The 20,508-nt window shown below is 45.6% G+C and overlaps 1 protein-coding gene across 4 annotated transcripts in view; it reads left to right on the top strand.

The window, feature by feature from the left end:
- azi2 (5-azacytidine induced 2) overlaps window positions 1–20,508 on the top strand; it is a 157,386-nt gene that overhangs the window by 39,072 nt on the left and 97,806 nt on the right. For 3 of the 4 annotated variants that reach the window (XM_085988572.1, XM_085988571.1, XM_085988573.1), the window contains exons 2-4: window positions 530–806; window positions 4,835–4,960; window positions 5,986–6,085. In XM_085988572.1, the coding sequence (XP_085844698.1) occupies window positions 579–806; window positions 4,835–4,960; window positions 5,986–6,085 (454 nt within the window). In that variant the 5' untranslated portion in view covers window positions 530–578. Of the gene's footprint in view, window positions 1–526; window positions 807–4,834; window positions 4,961–5,985; window positions 6,086–20,508 lie in introns of all 4 variants that reach the window. The other variant, XM_085988574.1, reaches the window with a different exon arrangement.

The raw sequence follows: 20,508 nt of genomic DNA, 5'->3' as shown, positions 1-20,508 counted from the left end.
TGGCCAATGCTAAATCGATACCAACATTCAAAGATACTGGGTGATTACTTGACGAAGAATATGAGCGTGTATGGGGAGAAAGCAGGAAAATGGGACTGTTTAAAATCGGCCTCTGAGGGACCTAAATTCAGTGCAAGCAAGAAGGGCTGAAAGTCCTTCTGTGCTAACATTTCTAAGTTTCTTGCATGTATCTGTAACACTGGTGGTAGTGCTCAGAGGTTCACTACTATTTCAGAATTTAAAAAAAAATGAATTGAAGGAGCTAAAATGTCTAATTGAATAAAGGCATTTAAGTTAGAAATGGACAAATTCTTGATGCAACAGAGGATTTTTTGCATCAAGATATAAGGGAGATGAAAATGACCTAAATGGGTTCTGTACATGATTCTAATAACAAGATGGGCTGAATATTTTTACCTTTTTCATATATTCTGAAACAACAGTTATCAATATATAATATTGTGTGCTTCTTGTGAGGAGATACTACCTGCAACAAATTTACAGTGCTTTTGTTTTGTTTGACAAGTAGCCTGTGCAGATCAGAAGAAGGGAGGCAGTGGGACTCTGAAGGTGTGAGCATGGAAGGACTAATTGTAGAAGATGATATCTCCATATTGAACCATGAAGAAGCAAGCCCTGAAGTAACACATTTCAGGTATAGCCCTATTGCAGTTTCTTCAGGCGATGAATCTGTCGCTTCCCACTTTGCACTTGTCACAGCCTATGAAGACATCAAAAAACGACTGAAGGAAACGGAGAATGAAAATTCTTTCCTGAAGAAAAGAGCCAGGATGCTGGAAGAAAGGGTAAATTATTTGTGTTAAACTACAATTATATTTGGTTTTGAAGAGTTGAGTTAATATGTCATTAGAGGTTAATTTTTCTCTGTCTATTCACCAGTGTAAAAATAATGACTAGCCTATTAGATTTTTATGAGTAACATCTGAAGTATAAAAGCAGGATTCAAATTTACAAGTTTTCTAGTTTGTATTAAATAAACATGCAGCAATTCCATAGCCCTCTTCATGTTTTAAAAATTGTTTTTGTGTCTCGCCTGGTTCCATTCTTATCTACAGGAAACTTTGTTATATCCAGCACTGATGGGACTGAGCTGTTGCCGATCTATCAAAACTGCCGGACATACAAAGTTAATGTTGAAGCATACGGAGATTTTCATCTCCGTATCTGACAACAAACACTGTTGCTTAGCAACAGCTTCAAACAGTTGGCCCGTACCTTGGAAGCGTCTCTGTAGCTTAGCAACAGCTTCAGAGAGACTTTCCAAAGCCTGACTGTTGGGGGGAAAAAAAGCCACGAGAAGAAAAACAACCTAACAGAACGGCTCCTGATTTCTGCCGGTAGAGCGAGGTTTCCGGACATACAACCTCCGGATAAACCAAAGTCTCCTGTATCTAATTGTAGCTAGAGAATGACCTGCAATGGCTTCTCTTCCCGATTCTGCATCTTTACCTCTGTCAAGGGTCAATATTGGCCCCCTCCTATTTCTCATTTACATGTTGCCCCTTGGTGACATCATCCGAAAACACAGCATTAGTTTTCATATGTGCGCTGACGACACCCAGCTCTACCTCACTACTACTTCTCTTGAACCCTCCACGGTCCCTAAATTGGATGCTTGTCCGACACCCAGTTCTGGATGAGCAGAAATTTTCTCCTATTAAATATTGGGAAGACCAAAGCCATTGTTTTCGCCACAAACTCCATTCCCTAGCCACTGACTCCATCCCTCTCCTTAACATCTGTCTGAGGCTGAACCAAACTGTTCGCAACCTTGGTGTCATATTTGACCCTGAAATGAGCTTCCGACCACAGCATAACTAAGACCACCTCCGTAACATCACCCATCTTCGCCCCTTCATCTGCTGAAACCCTCATCCATGCCTTTGTTACCTCTAGATATGACTCTTTCAATGCACTCCTGGCTGGCCTCCCACATTCTACCTTATATAAACTTGAGGTGATCTAAAACTCGGCTGCCTGTGTCCTAACTCGCACCAAGTCCCGTTCACCCATCACCCCTGTGCTCGCTGACCTACATTGGCTCCCAGTTAAGCAAAGCCTTGATTTCAAAATTTTCATCCTTGTTTTCAAATCCCTCCATGGCCTTGCCCCTTCCTATCTCTGTAATCTCCTTCAGCCCCACAACCCCCCGAGATATCTGCGCTCCTCTAAATCTGGTCTCTTAAGCATTCCTGATTATAATCGCTCAACCATTGGTGGCCGTGTCTTCTGTTGCCTAGGCCCTAAGCTCTGGAATTCCCTGCCTAAACCCCTCTGTCTCTCTTTCTCCCTTTTTAAGATGTCCTTTAAAACCTACCTCTTTGACCAAGTTTTTGGTCATCTGCCCTAATTTCTCCTTATGTGGCTCGTGTCATTTTTTGTCTTCTAATACGCCTGTGAAGCGCCTTGGGACATTTTACTACGTTAAAGATGCTATATAAATGCAAGTTGTTGACTACTACTACCTTACTAAGCTGTGTTATAAGTCACTAATAGACTAGTCTTTAATGCCACTGATGGACTTGATATTTAATATCTGATGAAAATAAGTCATGTAGAATGAATGTTTATATCCTGTCCTGAAACTGAACTAATTAATTTCTGGTTTGTGTAATATGTGAATTGCTGTGTTTTTGATAACGTTTGCATTTAAGCACATAAAGCATAGAATGTGAAAAAGTCTATTCAGCCTATTAAACCCACTGCTTCCATAAAAGTTCTGCATTATTACTTCTTGATCCTCATAGGCTATCAATGCAAGGTGCATCTATCCTTGCATCCTAATATTTGACTCTAGCCCTCTGCCCTCCTCAGACCATTTTCCTTTTCTTTCTCCTTCCCCAGCAGTGCTTAAGTACTCCATTCCATGAAGTATTTAATCATCATATGAACCATTATTGTAGTTATGTGTGAAATCATTGGGCTGAGGCCAATTTGAATTTGGGCTAGTACTGGTGTTAATCTGTTACCTGCAGTTTAAAGGCACTGCAAATCTATATTTAGTCCAGGAACTTCTGGGCCTGTTTGGCTCAGAGTTTGTTCCACATGTCCATGATTCTGCAGTGGTGTAAAATCTTGTTTCACTTAAGGCTGTGAGTTTCTCCTCCTTTGCAACATTTCGCTAAGAATCTTTGATGTGAAATAAAGATAAATACCTATGGGAATACTTGTATGGAAAGGAACTCAGAGACAAAATAAAAGGGCTTTGAGTGTATTCTCCTATTTCTTGTTTTTTTTTCCCATTCCCAAATGTATTACTGCATACTAATCCACATTTAAGTTGCATTTACCACTTGTTTGCCTCTTCTTGTTAACCTGTCTGCCTGTAATCATTTTAAAATTTTGCTATTGAGAAAGCACCATTTTAAATTTTCTGGTTCATCCTGTCTTTGTCATTTGTTCTCAAATGCTCACTGATATTGGCCCAGAAATTCGGGTCGGGGGCTTCCGCGGGTGTAAGCCCCCGACCTGCACTTACCTTGCGCGCCGGCAGTTGAGCTGTAGGGCCCCGTGGAATTCCGATCCGGGGCCTGGCCCAGCTGCCAGTGCGCTGTGCTTGCGTGTCCCAGGGGCGTAGTTAGTGCGATGCGTCCCCTGGGATCACGTGAGCCATGGGCAGCCAATCGGAGGAGGGAAAAGCCCATTCATAAGATTGACAGGTAGACCTGTCAAAACTTATAAATACTACGGGCCCAAAATAGCAGTAAACCTTCAAATAATTTTTTTTTTTTAAATCACACTTTTTAAATAAACTATAAATTACATTAAATAACTTTTTAAACAATTTAAATTTTTGAAAAATATAATTTTATATTATAACGGGCTAAAAATAAACTTACCTTGCTTTAAAGTATTTAAAAATAATAAACCTGTGGAAAAAATGTTTTAATTTTAATTAATTGACCACTTACCTTGCAAAAAGCAGGCCTTACTCCTGCTTTTTAAATGTGTAAATCCTGCAGGCTTACCCTCCCGGGAAAACCTGTTTTTAAAAAAAAAAACAACCTAAGTTCAAAGCGCACGCGCAGCCTCCCCTGCGCGCGCGTTCAACCTCTGAACCTCTTCGTTCAGAGGATCGGAAGTGCCGGTTTCCCGTGCATGCAGGAAACCGGCAATTCCATTCGGCCTACGGGTGAGTACCCCGTGCGTACTCACCCGGGGAGAGCCGAATTTCTGGGCCATTGTGAATTAAGATGTGCATGCTAATTTATTTTGAACTAGAACAACAAAATAATTAAAATATGACCGGGCCAGTGTTTGTTTAACCATAATTTGCACAATGGTCATAGCTGATGGACGAGATAGGCTGTATATATTTTTTGCTGGATTTGACTTGATCATTGGGGTAGATTATCTGTGAAAGGAGTGGATTTGATGAATAAAATGGCTTTTTCTCTTTCTATGCTTTGTTCATTTAGGAATATATTTCTCCAATATCATACAGTGGCTTTGTAAATAACCTATAAATGAAAGTGTAAAAATAAGTTTTTTAAAAGGTATGTTATCAAATTATACAAACACCATTTAGAAAAAAGTTATTAAGCTACCTTTGCTAACACTAACTTTTTACTTTATGGGATTCAGAGACATTGTACTAACACACTCTATTTTGTATTTAGGGCCAAGTTATTATCAAGCATTGTGTAACTTCTGATTGTTGAGGGACACACATAGCATTTCTGAAATTCAGCATTCAGTTCAACACTGGAAGTTTGCTTCTCTCTGTATAAGTTTACAATCAAGGGTATATTTAAACTGCTGCCAGAAAAAGGCATCACTTTTTTATGAAGTTTTTTTTGCTCCATACTTTCAGCTTCTTAATGCTTCTCTTGACAATGAAAAAAGTTCTTTAGGACAGGAAGAAGTGAATAAAGCTTACCAGGCTTATCGGGAAGTCTGCATTGAAAGAGACAAGATGAGACAGAGACTGGAAAGAATGGTACTATCTATAGTGTATTTTTACTTTGATATATTGTAATACTGTAATACAGATGTAGAAGTTGAAATTGTCTTTCATGCTTATATAAAATCTAAAGAGAAAATCATTCAATATTTTATAGTGTATGATTAATTTTAGGTGGATTTTGAATTTGTTTGACAAATATTGAACATAGTGACAGCTGTGGCTGTTAGTAGCACTCTCTCCTCTGAGTCAGAAGGTTGAGGGTTCAAGTCCCACTCCAGGGACTTGAGCATGAAAATCTAGGCTGACACTCCAGTGCAGTACTGAGGGAGTGCTGCACTGTCGGAGGTGCCATCTTTCAGATGAGACATTAAACCGAGGCCCCGTCTGCTCTCAGGTGGTACGTCAAAGATCCCATGACACTATTTCACAGAAGAGCAGGGGAGTTATCCCTGGTGTCCTGGCCAATATTTATCCCTCAGTTAACATCATAAAAAGAGATTATCTGGTCATTAGCACATTGCTGTTTGTGGGAGCTTGCTGTGTGCAAATTGGCTGCCGTGTTTCCTGCATTACAACAGTGATCACACTTCAGAAGTACTTCCCAAAGTGCTTTACAGCCAATGATGTCCTAAGGTCATGAAAGGCGCTATAGAAATGCAAGTTTTTCTTTTATATCAAGTATGTCATTCCGAATTTATTGTGTTCTTGACCATTGGTCTGTCCTCCGAGCCTTGTCAGAAAACAGAGTAAAAATCTAGGTATTGCAATGTGTTCTATGTTGATGAACTGAACACATTTTAGTGAAATTGGGTTTGGTATAGTTTTATATCTTATTCTGTGGCCATCTTCAAAAGAGGTCACTTCATGAACTTTTGCATAGTGAGGCCAATTGCTGGGAGTAGTATAAGTTCTGCCAGACTGGCATAAAAGAGCGAGTGCACTTCATCCTTGGCTACAACTTTTTAATTTGTTTTCGATGTGATTCTGAAGAGTTAATGAAGACATATTCTTTCTGTTGTACGCACTACTGACAAAAATAACTTTTATGTTTCATAAAGATCAAAGAGCAGATGGATTCCGTGCGACTTCTGAACGAAACTCTGCAGGCTAAAGAAGTAGAGATTCTTCAACTCCGAAGTGAAGTTGAAACCCATCAAGGTACGTCCTTCTATAATATTTTTGGTTATATAAGAAAGCTGTATATGAAATACAGTGCATTTTGCTAATAAAACAAAGACTTAGGCCTAGAAATTCAGTTGGCTGCGCCAGGCGCTAACGCCAAAAAAGGGCTATATTTCCGTCGATAAAGCCTTAGCGCCGGAATGCAGACCGATCTGCGCCGACGCCCAAATTCATTTGAGATTTAGCGCCGGCGCAAAGTGTTAGCGCCCGCTCGGGTGCGCGCGCAGCTTATGACGTCATATCCTCGCGCAACGCTGTTTTAGCGCCCCAACCCGGAAATTGAGTGGCGCCCGCCCAATGTGGGCGTGGCGCTATTAGGAATTGTAAAATGGAACGTTGCAGAGGCCCTGTGGGCCTCGGGGAGCGCAAATTAAAGGGCACCTCCACTGACCTATAAAGCCCAGCCATTTTGCTGCAATGACTTCACTGCTTTGGATTTCTACACAGAGACCAAGGGACAGAGATTCCAGATTTGGGACAAGATAGGAGAGGTCTTTCTGGCTTCTGGCCAGTGCTTTGACATTTGACTCTTGCGACCTTGATTATGGGGGCTGCATGGGGGGCCAACATTGAGTTGCAGCATTATGTGCGGAGGGCTCGCAGACGCTGTGAGAGACGGGCAGCCATGCGTAGACACAGAAGGGCCATCAGGCGTCGCCAACGTAGGCCTTACACACCCAGGCAATACCGGCAGCAGGTGTCCTATGTCACCATGTCTGCGGCACTTTGTGTAAAGAGGCTGCGCTTCAGAAGGGAGGTGGTTGGAGAGATCTGCCAGCTGCTTCACGCAGATTTGCAGCCACAGCTCATGTCCAGGACGTCTCTCTCGGTGGAAGTGAAGGTCACGGTGGCTCTCAGCTTTTATGCAAGCGGCTCGTTCCAAGCCGCTGCTGGGGACATCGCGAACATCTCCCAGTTCGCCGTACATCGCTGCATCCGGCAGGTCACCGATGCACTGTTCGCGAGGAGACACCAGTTCATCTCCTTCCCCATGACCCAACAGAGGCAGCAGCAGCGTGCAGTGGGATTTGGCAGGATCGCGGGCTTCCCCATGGTGCAGGGCGCCATTGACTGCACGCATGTGGCTATGCGGGCACCTATAGACAATCCCAAGGTTTACCGCAACCGCAAGGGCTACCATTCCCTCAATGTGCAGCTGGTGTGTGACCACAGGCAGCGCATCCTAGCTGTAAATGCCCGCTTCCCAGGAAGCAGCCACGATGCTTTTATCCTGCGCCAGACTACTGTGGCTGACATGTTCCAGGCACAGCCTCCACCAAGGGGATGGCTTATCGGGGACAAGGGCTACCCTTTGTGCACATGCCTCATGACCCCGCTCCGCGCGCCCAGGACCCCAGCGGAGGACTCATACAACGAAAGCCATCAAGCAACAAGGAACATCATAGAGCAAACCATAGGCGTCCTCAAGCAACGCTTCCGCTGCCTGGATCGCTCCGGCGGCTCTCTACAGTATTCGCCGGATAGAGTGTCCCAGTTCGTCGTCGTGTGCTGCATGCTGCACAACCTGGCTATCCGCCGGACGCAGGCACTGCCACCTGACATTGCACCACCACCTGAGGAGGACGAGCAGGAGGACCATCAGGAGGAGGAGGGGGAGGAGGAGGAGGAGCAGGCCAGGAGGGGGCCAGAAGGCCCAAGGGCCATACGCCGGGGGCTTATTGCTCGACACTTCTAGGCCCGCTGTGAGGGAATGGCCTGTGGGAATGAGCGCACCTGAAGGCAGCCGCTCCGGAAGCCGTCAGCCGGTTAACGCAGCAAACACTTGAAACATGACACCTGGACAAGCTGAATAAATAAAAACCTTTATTTAACAAACTGAGGCCCCTTCCCACATGAAACTCTAAAACACAGAACACACCCAAAAAACAGTCACAAACATATGTCACTCCCCCAACCTGGGGAGGACTAACAAAAGTTGGCCATCCACATGGCCTTCAACATTGGCCGTAACAAAAAAAGGGCCCCCCTCGCCAACAGAAAGACCCCCATAAAAACAAAAAATGCCTTCAATTTCGGCCATCCACAAAAATCAGCCCCTAAAACACAATCCCCCCCCATATATACAATGCCGCAGAGACCACACTCTAGCGGCTGTGCCGAGAGGGCGAGTCCTTAGAGAGCCTTCCCCGGCCCCTGCCCGGCCTGCCGCTCCGCCTCAGCGTGGGCCCTGTGGCGGCCTCAAGGCTGGGGGAAGGCTCATGAGGGCCCCCATGTGTCGCGACAGATGCCCTTGGGGGTCGGCCAACACGACGTACGTCCCGGGAGGGGCCGGCTGCTGACTGCTTCGGCTGTGGCTGGCCAGCATCAGTGGCAGCAGCAGCTCCTCGCACCCTGGCTGGGGGAGTGGCAGTGTTGGATGCTCCAAGGGGGGCAAGCTGGCTGCTGCCAGGCGCGCGAGGCTCAGCAGACACAGTGGCAGTCGTCCGGCCTGGCAGTTCAGCTGGCGCAGCTATGTGCTGGAGGCCAGCCCGCTGTGTTGCAGCAGGGCGGCGGGTGCGGGTGCGACGCCTCTGCGTCAAAGCGAGTGTGGCAGAAGTCAGTGACCGCACTGCCCGGGTATGTGCCTCCAGCTGCTGTGACAGTGTGTCGAAGGAACCACCTCTCTGGCGACTCTCCTCCTGCAGTGCCGCGAGTAGTTCGACCCCCCTGGTGTGCGCTGCGGCCAGTTGCTCCACCCCCCTGGCCTGTGATTGGCCGAATGCTGCCACACTCTGAGCCAGGGACTCGATGGCGTGCGAATCTGCTGCACAACCCCCATGAACTCATGGTGGCGCCGGTCCGACGCCACCGAGATCTCTTGCAGGAGGCGCACCTCCTGGCCGAGGCCACTCTCCGGACTGGAGAGAGGACTCTGCAGCTGGGGAGAAGCCGGCCGAGCTGGCCGACCCCTGCCGCCTGCCTGGACCCCACTGCAAGCAGGATCTGCCCTCCCCTGCAACACCTCCCCCTGGCTCTCCTGCATGCCAGACGTCCCCCCTTCATTGCCATCCCCTGGCACGGCTGAGGGCTCGCCCGATGGCCCGGCTTCCTCCTCGTCCTGGACGTCCTCCTCCTCCAAGGGCCTGGCACCCGGCGCCTCAGGGACCACCTCCTCCTCAGCAGCTGAAAGCAGGAAGGCACAAGAGTAGCTTTAAAGTGAGGACAGGGCGTCAGCGAGGGACGCCTGAGCGGTGGCATTATGCGCATTTGTCCGTCAGTGGGAAAGGATTTAGATCGGAAGCACTAGGGCAACGAGAGAGCTGCAAGCGGTCATCTCCTTACCAGTGGCTTCCAGCACAGGGTCCGCATCCCCGATGGCTACAGGGCCAGTCACCCGGGGACGCAGGAGTCCAGCGACGCTCTCCTCCAGAGCACTTAGAGCCTGGTAGTGGGGCCGTCCACCACCGGTTTCCAGCCGGCTGCGCGCATTTCTTGCCAGCTTGGCCTGCAAGAGAAAGGATGGACTCTAAGTACAGTGTGGTGCCCTGTTGCTGTGTGTACTGCCTCCCATGGTGGAATAGCCTGGCCAGTGTGGTCAGTGCAGAAAGTGCTGCTGATGATCATGCCAGTGGCATTGCTGCGTGAGGAGGGCTGCCCATTATGCCTTTGAGGTCCCTTTGCCCATAGTGTGAGGCTCACATGCAAGGATGAGGAGGACAGTGGAAAGGGTACTCACCTTCACCAGCCGACAGAGGTCATTGAACTTTTTGCGGCACTGGTCCGCAGTCCTGGGCACATCTGAGTTTGAGGAGACCCTGCATGCGATGCTCCTCCAGGCTTTCCTGAACTCTCTCCTGGGAGCCTTTCTGCCATTGTCCGGGCACAAGATGGGTCTTCTCTCCTGGACAGCATCAATCAGCACCCTCGGTGCATGGTCTGAGAAGCGCTGGGCTCTTTCACGGGCCATCTCCATCTGTTCTGGCGCTATTTTGTCCCACCAGCACTGTTGAGGCCTAGCAGCAGGGCTCCAGTGTGCAGGGCGTGGCAGCAGTCAAAGTTGACCCTTCCCCCTTTAAGAGCAGGCCGGCGTCAGGGTGTCTGCTGTCAAGCAACACATGACCGCACCTGCGCTGCGCCCGGCATCGGCGTTATCAGGCCGCAGCGCCGGTTTAGCGCCGGAACCGAGCATTGCAACGCCGGTTTCAGCGCTCGCCAAAACTCTTGGCCAAATCCACTGAATTTCGGCGCAGTTGCCTGCAGTTTCCGGCGGGCGCTAAATTTACCGAACGCCCGACTTTAGCGCCCCAAAACTGTGCAAACTGAATTTCTAGGCCTTAGTGTTGTGGGGAATAGAGTTTTTATGTGAAATGAACATTCTACATTTTGTTCACCCTAACAGTTTCATGGGTAAAATACATTGCATATTATGGTACTGACCAATACCAGGAAGGTCCCAGGTTTGATCCCTGGCCTGTTATGAGTTATCTGATCTTGGCTAAGGTAATTGTGATGGGGCAGCCATTGACCTCAGAATCCCTGGGCTAAGGAATGAAATAAGGAGCCATGGTTCCTGCACTTGGTCATTATCCAGTGATTACCGCTGGATTATGCATGTGTGTGATGAGGCTTAAATGTGATGTATTCCTAGCTGGAATCGCCTACTGACACGCACTGGCATAACACACAAGGAGATCAAGTTATTGGAGAGTTGTTGGTGCCTCTGGAACCATTCACCAGCGTGAGAAAGGAAAGAAAATTGGGAGAGATGAAGAAAGTGGGGAGAAATTGCATTTTTATATAGGAATAGCAAAATGTGCTTAATATGTGCATCCTAATGCCCTTGTTACACAATTTGCACACCTCACTTACACTTGTGGTGTAAATACAGCATGAAAATCTCATCATAGAGCTGCCAAATCCAAAGTAGCTTTTTGTCAACACTATAAAATAGTGGTCTGCAGCTTCACTCTATTGGCTCCATCAGTGTTTATATCTAGCTACCGATGCAAGTCCAACCATTTTATGTCAATAGACCATCTGCAAGTAGATGTAAGGTAGTCTATATACATTTCTTTTCTTTTCTTTTTACAACTTCCTCTGAAACAGGAGGCCATTCAAGTGGGGGAGTGAAAAGGAATGTTGTAATGATAGGGGACAGTATGGTTGGGGGGATAGATACTTTTTTCTGCAGCTGTGACCGGGAGTGCCGAAGGCTATGTTGCCTGCCCAGTGCCAGGGTTAAGGATATCTCGTGGGAGTAGGAGTATCAGTATCCAGTTGTCGTGGTCCACATAGGAACCAACGACATAGGTAGAACAAGGAATGAGGTTCTGCTGAGACAGCTTGAGGACCTAGGATCAAAATTAAAATGCAGAATCTCAAAGGTAATAATCTCTGAGTTGTTACCTGAGCCATGTGCAAATTAGCATAGGGTCAAGCAGATTAAATGCATGGTTGAAAGTGGTGTGGGAGGCAGGGGTTTCAATTCATGGGGCACTGGCACCAGTACTGGGGAAAGAGGGAGCTGTTCCATTGGGATGGGCTCTACTTAAACCAGGCTGGGACCAGTGTCTTGGCAAATCAAATAACTAGGGCGGTAGATAGGGCTTTAAACTAATGGGAGGATTCTGGAAAGGGTAAATTCAAAAGCAGTAAGAGAAATGTCAAGGTTGTAGAGCAGAGTAGTGATTTGGGTAAAAATAAGGAAAGTGGGTTAGGAAGGGACAGCGAGCTTAACAAAGGTAATAGGGCATCAGTGACTAAGGGGACAACGGGGAAAATAGAAAAATTAAAGCTAAAGGCACTATATCTGAATATATGAAGCATACGCAACAAAATAGATGAATTAATAGCACAGATAGAAATAAATGGGTTTGATTTAATAGTCATTATGGAGACATGGTTGCAGAGTGACCAAGGTTGGGAACTAAATATTCCAGGATACTTGGCTTGTAGAAGAGATATGCAGAATGGAAAAGGAGGGTGGGGTAGCCCTGATAAAGACAATAGTATATATAAACAAGGCGAAAATATATTTATAAACTCAGGGATATACCTGTTTATACACTGTATGAATGGAACCGCGTTTATGTGTTCAACCATAAATGTATTTTGATGCTTTGGCAACATAAGATGTACCTTATCATGCCAATAAAGCGATTTGTATTGTATTGTATTGAGAAAGGATCTTCGCTCAGTAAAACAAGATGTAGAATCACTTTGGGTGGAGCCAAGAAACAACAAGGGACAAAACACTGGTGGGAGTACTTTATAGGCCCTCTAACAGTAGTTGTAGTGCAGGGCAATGTATAAATCAGGATATTAGAGGTGCATGTAACAACGGTAATACAGTAATCATGGGGGACTTGAATTATCATATAGACTGGGCAAACCAAATTTGCAGTAATAGTGCAGAGGACGAGTTCATGGAATGCATTCAAGATGGTTTTCTAGATCAGTATGTCACTGAACCAACTTGGGAACAGGCTATTTTAGATCTAGTATTGTGCAATGCGACACGGTTAATTAATAACCTTGTAGTAAAGGAGTCTCTGGGGTGCAGTGATCATAATATGATAGAATTTTGGATTGAGTTCGAGAGTGATTTTGTTAAGTCTGAAACTAGGGTCTTAAATCTGAACAAAGCAAACTATGTAGGTATGATGGGCGAATTGGCTAAGGTAGGTTGGGAAACTAGATTAAAAGATATGACGGTAGATAAGCAATGTCAAAAATTTAAAGAAATAATTCATAAATCACAACAAATATACATTCCCTTTATAGAATAAAAACCATATGGGGAAAAATGGCCCAACTATGGCTAAAAAGAATTTAAAGATAGTATTAGATTAAAGGAAGAGGCTTATAATGTTGCCAAAAGAATAGTCATAGAAACATAGAAGATAGGAGCAGGAGTAGGCCATTCGGCCCCTCGAACCTGTTCTGCCATTTAATGAGATCATGGCTGATCATCCAAATTCAGTACCCTGTCCCTGCTTTCTCCCCATATCCCTGGATCCCTTTAGCCTTAAGAACTATATCTAACTCCTTCTTGAATATATTTAATGAATTGGCCTCAACTGCCTTCTGTGGTAGAGAATTCCACAGGTTCACCACTCTCTGGGTGAAGAAATTCCTCCTCATCTCAGTCCTAAATGGTTTATCCCTTATCCTTAGACTGACCCCTGGCTCTGGACTCCCCCGCCATCGGGAACATCCTTCCTGCATCTAGTCTGTCTAGTCCTGTTAGAATTTTATAAGTTTCAATGAGATCCCCTCTCATTCTTCAAAACTCTAGCGAATATAAGCCTAATTGACCCAATCTCTCTCCATATGTCATTCCTGACATCCCAGGTATCAGTCTGGTGAATCATCGCTGTACTCCCTCCATGGCAAGAACATCCTTCCTCCGATAAGGCGACCAAAACTGCGCACAATACTCTAGGTGTGGTCTCACCAAGGCCCTGTACAACTGCAGCAAGACATCCTTGCTCCTGTACTTGAATGCTCTCGCTATGAAGGCCAACATACTATTTGCCTTCTTAACCGCCTGCTGCACCTGCATGCTTACCTTCAGCGACTGGTGCACAAGGACACCGAGGTCTCGTTGCACTTCCCCTTTTCCCAATCTATTGCCGTTCAGATAATCTGTCTTCCTGTTTTTGCCACCAAAGTGGATAACCTCACATTTAGCCACATTATACTGCATCTGCCCAATCACCCTACCTGTCCAAATCATACTGGAGTTTCTCTACATCCTCCTCACAGCGCACACGCCCACCAAGCTTTGTGTCATCTGCAAACTTGGAGATATTACACCTAGTTCCCTCGTCTAGATCATTTAATATATATTGTGACTAGCTGGGGTCCTAGTACCGATCCCTGCGGTACCCCACTAGTCACTGCCTGCCACTCGGAAAAAGACCCGTTTATTCCAACTCTTTGCTTCCTGTCTGCCAACCAGTTCTCTATCCAAGTCAGTACCTTACCCCCAACCCCATGTGCTTTAACTTTGCACGCCAATCTCTTATGTGGGACCTTATCAAAAGCCTTCTGAAAGTCCAAATACACCACATCCACTGGCTCTCCCTTATCTATTCTACCAGTTGCATCCTCAAAAAATTCCAGTAGACTAGTCGAGCATGATTTACCTTTTGTAAATCCATGTTGACTTTGTCTAATCCTGTCACTGTTTTCCAAGTGCTCTGCTATTACATCTTTTATAATGGACTCTAGCATTTTCCCCACTACCGATGTCAGGCTTACCGGTTTATAATTCCCCGTTTTCTCTCTACCACCTTTTTTAAATAGTGGGGTTACATTAGCTATCCTCCAATCCATTGGAACTATTCCAGAGTCTGTAGAATTTTGGAAGATGACCAGCAATGCATCTACTATTTCTAGGGCTACTTCCTTAAGTACCCTAGGATGTAGATTATCAGGCCCTGGGGATTTATCGGCCTTCAATGCCGTCAATTTCCCTAACACCATTTCCCTACAAATACTGATTTCATTCAATTCCTCCCTCTCATTAGACCCTATGTTGCCTGCCACCTCTGGAAAGGTTATTTGTGTCCTCCTTTGAAGACAGAACCAAAGTATGTATTTAATTGGTCTGCCATTTCTTTGTTCCCCATTATAAATTCCCCTGATTCTGACTGCAAGGGACCTAGGCTTGACTTCACCAATCTTTTTCTCTTCACATATCTATAGAAGCTTTTACAGTCAGTTTTTATGTTCCCTGCAAGCTTACTCTCATTCTATTTTCTCCCTCTTAATTAATCCCTTTGTCCTCCTTTGCTGAATCCTAAACTGCTCCCAATCCTCAAGTTTGCTGCTTTTTCTGGCCAATTTATATGTCCTCTCCTTGGATCTTATGCTATCCCTAATTTCCCTTGTTAGCCACGGTTGAGTCACCTTTTTGTTTTATTTTTATGCCAAACCGGGATAACAAATTCTGTAGTTCATCCATGCGATCTTTAAATGTTTGCCATTGCCTATCCACCGTCAACCCTTTAAGTAACATTCCCCAATCCGTCCTAGCCAACTCGCGCCTCATACCATCGTAGTTTCCTTTATTTAAATTCAGGACCCTAGTCTGAATCAACTACCTCACTCTCCATCTTAATGAAGAATTCGATCATATTATGATCGCTTCTCCCCAAGTGGTCTCGCACAGCAAAATTGCTAATTAATCCTTTCTCATTACATAATGGCCTGATCTCTCGTTGGTTCCTCGACATATTGGTCCAGGAAACAATCCCGTATACACTCTAGGAATTTCTCCTCCACAGTATTGTTACTAATTTGGTTAGCCCAATCTATATGTAGATTAAAGTCACCCATGATGATTGCTGTGCCCTTATTGCACGCATCTCTAATTTCCCGTTTAATGCCATCCCCAACCTCAGCATTACTGTTTGGGGGCCTGTATACAACTCCCACTAATGTTTTCTGTCCCTTGGTATTTCTCAGCTCTACCCATACAGATTCCACATCAGAGCTAATATCCTTCCTTACTATTGTGTTAATCTCTTTAACCAGCAATGCTACCCCACCTCCTTTTTCCTTTTTGCCTGTCCTTCCTGAATATTGAATACCCCTGGATGTTGAATTCCCAGCCTTGGTCACCCTGAAGCCATGTCTCTGTAATTCCAATTAGATCATATCCGTTTACATTTATTTGCGCAGCTAATTCATCCACCTTATTACGAATGCTCCTCGCATTAAGACACAAAGCCTTCAGGCTTGTTTTTTTAACGCTCTGTCCTTTTAGAATTATTATTTACTGTAGCCCTGTTTGATTTACACCCTTGATTTCTCTGCCTTCCACTTTTGCTTTTCTCCTTCCTATCTTTTGTTTCTATCCTTGCGTCCCTTTCCTCTGTCTCCCTGCACAGGTTCCCAACCCCCTGCCATTTTAGTTTAAACCCTCCCCAACAGCACTAGCAATCACTCCCCCTAGGACATCGGTCTCGGTCCCGCCCAGGTGCAAACCGTCCAGTTTGTACTGGTCCCACCTCCCCCAGAACCGGCTCCAGTGTCCCAGGAATTTGAATCCCTCCCCCTTGCACCATTCCTCTAGCCACGTATTCATCTGAAATATTCTATTTCTACTCTGAGTAGCACGTGGCAGTGGTAGCAATCCTGAGATTACTACCTTTTGAGGTCCTATTTTTTAATTTACCTCCTAACTCCCTATATTCAGCTTTTAGGACCTCATCCCATTTTTTACCTATATCGTTGGTACCTATATGCACCATGACAACTGGTTGTTCACCCTCCTCCCTCCAGAATGCCCTGCAGCAGCCCCGAGACATCCTTGACCCTTGCACCAGGGAGGCAACATACCATCCTGGAGTCTCGTTTGCAGCCGCAGAAACGTCTATCTATTCCCCTTACAATAGAATCCCCTATCACTATAGCTCTCCCACTCTTTTTCCTCCAGTCCTGTGCAGCAGAACCATCCATGGTGCCAGGAAGTTGGCTGCTGCTGCCTTCCCCCGATAAGCCACCTCCCTCAACAATATCAAAGTGGTATATATGTTTGAGAGGGGGACGGCCACGGGATCACTGCGCTACTTGCCTGCACCTACTACTCTGCCTGGTGGTCACCCATTCCCTTCCTGCCTGTGCAGCCTTTACCTGCGGTGTGACCAACTCCCTAAACGTGTTATCCAGGACGCCCTCAGCATCGCGAATGCTCCAGTATGTGTCCATTCGCAGTTCCAGTGCCGCAATGTTGTCTGTGAGTAGCTGCAGCTGGATACACTTCCCGCACACATGGTCGTCAGGGAGACAGGAAGTGTCCCTGATTTCCCACATAGCACAGGAGGAGCATGCCACGGGGCCGAGCTGTCCTCCTATTACTTGCCCTTTAATTAATTTAAATTAAATTAAATCAAATCAGTACCACTAATTACACTACAATTAAATGATATACTTAAGGGCCCTTGGTTACTAGCACTCCCCGATACACAACAGAGACCTTAGAAACTATAACCACAAAAATTTAAGACCTTCTAAATTTTATAAACTATTAATCTTAACTGCCAAACTGTAGAGTAGTATGAATACTCACCTGGCCGTACTCGCCCAATTAGATGCTTCCTCTTGCCCGCGTCACTTTTTGAATCGTGACATGGCTCCGGAACGCCGCTGCCGGTCTGTGAGATTGGTAAGCCACTGTATATAAAAAAAAAAAGTCTGCGAAAGTGAGTTTAAGTACTCACTGTACCGCCGCTCTCTGCTCCTCCCGACACTGGCCTCAGTGGATCCCTGCACTACCTGCCTGCGCCCCTGGCTGGAGTGTGTCGAACTAGGGGTCACAGTCTCAAAATAAGGGGTCGGCCATTTAGGACTGAGATGAGGAGACATAGGTCGGAAGAGGGATGAGGTCCTGCAGGCAGAGTTTAGGGAGCTAGGGATGAAGTTAAAAAGCAGGACCTCCAAAGGTAGCAATCTCTGGATTACTACCAGTGCCATGTGCTAGTGAGTACAGAAATAGGAAGATAGAGCAGATGAATACATGGCTGGCGCGATGGTGTTGGGAGGGAGGGCTTTAGATTGCTGAGCAATTGGAACCATTTCTGGGGGAGGTGGGACCTCTACAAGCCAGACGGGTTGCACCTTAACGGGAACGGGACCAATATCCTCGCGGGAGGGTTTGCTAGTGCTGTTGGGGAGGGTTTAAACTAGCTTGGCAGGGGGATGGGAACCTAAGTATAGAGTGAATAGGGAGGGAAGAAAAACTGGAATTGGAAAACAAAAACATAGAAAGTAAATTGGAAGGACAGAGGGATCAAGGGCTAGATAGTAGTCAACAAGGAGGTTTGCCTGTACTAAATGGTATATACTTCAATGCAAGGAGTATAGCGAACAAGGCAGATGAGCTGAGGGCACAGGTAGATACTTGGGACTATGATGATATGGCTATTACAGAGACGTGGCTGAAAGAGGGGCAGGTATAGCACCTCAAAATTCCTGGTTACAGGATTTTTCAGACGGGATAGAGAGGGGGGTAAAAAGGGAGGGGGGTGCGCGGTATTGATTAAAGAAACTATTACAGCTGCAAAGAGGGATGATGTGTTGGAGGGATCATCAAACGAGGCCATATGGGTCGAATTGAAAAACAAAAAAGGGGCGATCACACTGCTGGGAGTGTACTACAGACCCCCAAACAGTGAGAGGGAGATAGAAGAACAAATATGTAGACACATTTCTGAGAAGTGCAGAAACTATAGGGCAGTAATAGTAGGGGATTTCAACTACCCCCAATATTAACTGGGATAAAATTAGTGTGAAGGGTACAGAGGATGCAGAGTTCCTAAAATGCATCCAGGAGAACTTTTTTAGCCAGTATGTAGCAAGCCCAACAAGGGAGGGGGCAGTTCCAGACTTAGTTTTAGGGAATGAAGCTGGGCAGGTAGAAGGCGTATCAGTGGGGGAGCATTTTGGTGCTAGTGACCATAATTCAGTTAGATTTAAGGTAGTTATGGAAAAGGACAAGGATAGACCAGGAATAAAAATTCTAAATTGGAGAAAAGCAAATTTTGCTAAGCTCCGAGGGGATTTAGCCATAGTGGACTGGAAACAGCTACTTGAAGGTAAATCAGTGTCAGAGCAGTGGGAGGCATTCAAGGAGGAGATCTGGAGGGTTCAGACCAAATATGTGCCCTTAAAGAAAAAAGGCGGGATTAACAAATCTAGAGCCCCCTGGATGTCTAGGGACATACAGGGTAGGATAAAGAAAAAAAGGGAGGCGTGTGACAGATACCGAGGGCTAAATACTCCAGAATCTTTAGAGGAGTGCAGGGGTGCAATTAAAAAGGATATTAGGAAAGCAAAGAGAGCATAAGAAATTCTTGGCAAGTAAAATCAAGGAAAACCCAAAGATGTTTTATAAATATATTAAGAGTAAGAGGATAACTAAAGAAAGGGTAGAGCCTATTAGAGATCATGAGGGTAATCTGTGTGTGGAGGCGGGAGACGTCGGTAGGGTTCTTAATTAATACTTTGCGTCTGTTTTCACAAAGGAGAGGGGCGAAGCAGACATTGCTATCAGGGGAGGAGTGTGAAATATTAGATGAAATACACATAGTGAGAGAGGAAGTATTTAAGGGGCTTAGCAGCTTTAAAAGTGGATAAATCCCCAGGCCCGGATGAAATGTATCCCAGGCTGTTAAGCGAAGCAAAAGAGGAAATAGCAGAGGCCCTGACCATCATTTTTCAATCTTCTCTGGCTTCAGGTGTGATACTGGAGGACTGCTAATGTGGTATCCTTGTTTAAAAAGGGAGAAAAGGATAGACCGAGTAATTACAGGCCAGTCAGCCTAACCTCGGTGGTGCGAAAATTATTGGAAAGAATTCTGAAGGACAGGATAAATCTTCACTTAGAAAGACACGGATTAATCAAGGATAGTCAGCACAGATTTGTTAAGGGAAGGTCATGTCTGACAAACTTGATTGAATTTTTTGAGGAGGTAATAAAGAGGGTAGATGAGGGTAGTGCATTTGATGTAGTGTATATTGACTTTAGCAAGGCTTTTGATAAGGTTCCACATGGCAGACTGGTCATGAAGTTAAAAGCCCATGGGATCCAGGACAAAGTGTCAAGTTGGATTCAAAACTGGCTCGGAGACGGGAAGCAGAGGGTAATGGTTGATGGGTGGTTTTGTGACTGGAATGCTGTTTCCAGTGGGGTTCCGCAGGGCTCAGTACTAGGTCACTTGCTTTTTGTGATATATATCAAATCTAGACTTGAATATAGGGGGTATGATTAAGAAGTTTGCAGATGATACTAAAATCGGCTATGTGGTTGACACTGAAGAAGGAAGCTGTAGACTGCAGGAAGATATCAATAAATTGGTCAGGTTGGCAGAACAGTGGCAAATGGAATTCAATCCAGAGAAGTGTAAGGTAATGCATTTGGGGAGGGCTAACAAGGAAAGGGAATACACATTAAATGGTAGGACACTGAGTAGTGTAGAGGAACAAAGGGACCTTGGAGTGCATGTCCACAGATCCCTGAAGGTAGCAGGCCAAGTAGATAAGGTGGTTAAGAAGGCATACAGAATGCTTGCCTTTATTAGCCGTGGCATAGAATACAAGAGCAGGAGGGTTATGCTTAAACTGTTTAAAACACTAGTTAGGTCTCGGCTAGAGTACTGCGTGCAGTTCTGGTCAACACATTACAAGAAAGATGTGATTGCACTAGAGAGGATACAGAGGAGATTTACAAGGATGTTGCCGGGAGTAGAGAATCTTAGCTATGAGGAAAGACTGGATAGGCTGGGTCTGTTTTCCTTGGCACAGAGGAGGCTGAAGGGAGATCTTACTGAGGTGTATAAAATTATGAGGGGCCTAGATAAAGTGGATAGAAAGGATCTATTTCCCTTAGCAGAGGGGTCAAAAACCAATGAGCACAGATTTAAAGTAATTGGTGGAAGGTTTAGAGGAGA

This window comes from Somniosus microcephalus, chromosome 5 (genome assembly GCF_052327205.1).
Source record: "Somniosus microcephalus isolate GS21.2 chromosome 5, FLI_Smic_1.0, whole genome shotgun sequence".
Lineage (NCBI taxonomy): Eukaryota > Metazoa > Chordata > Chondrichthyes > Squaliformes > Somniosidae > Somniosus > Somniosus microcephalus.
Note: the sequence above shows the minus strand (reverse complement) of the source record. Positions and strands in the feature narration are given on the sequence as shown.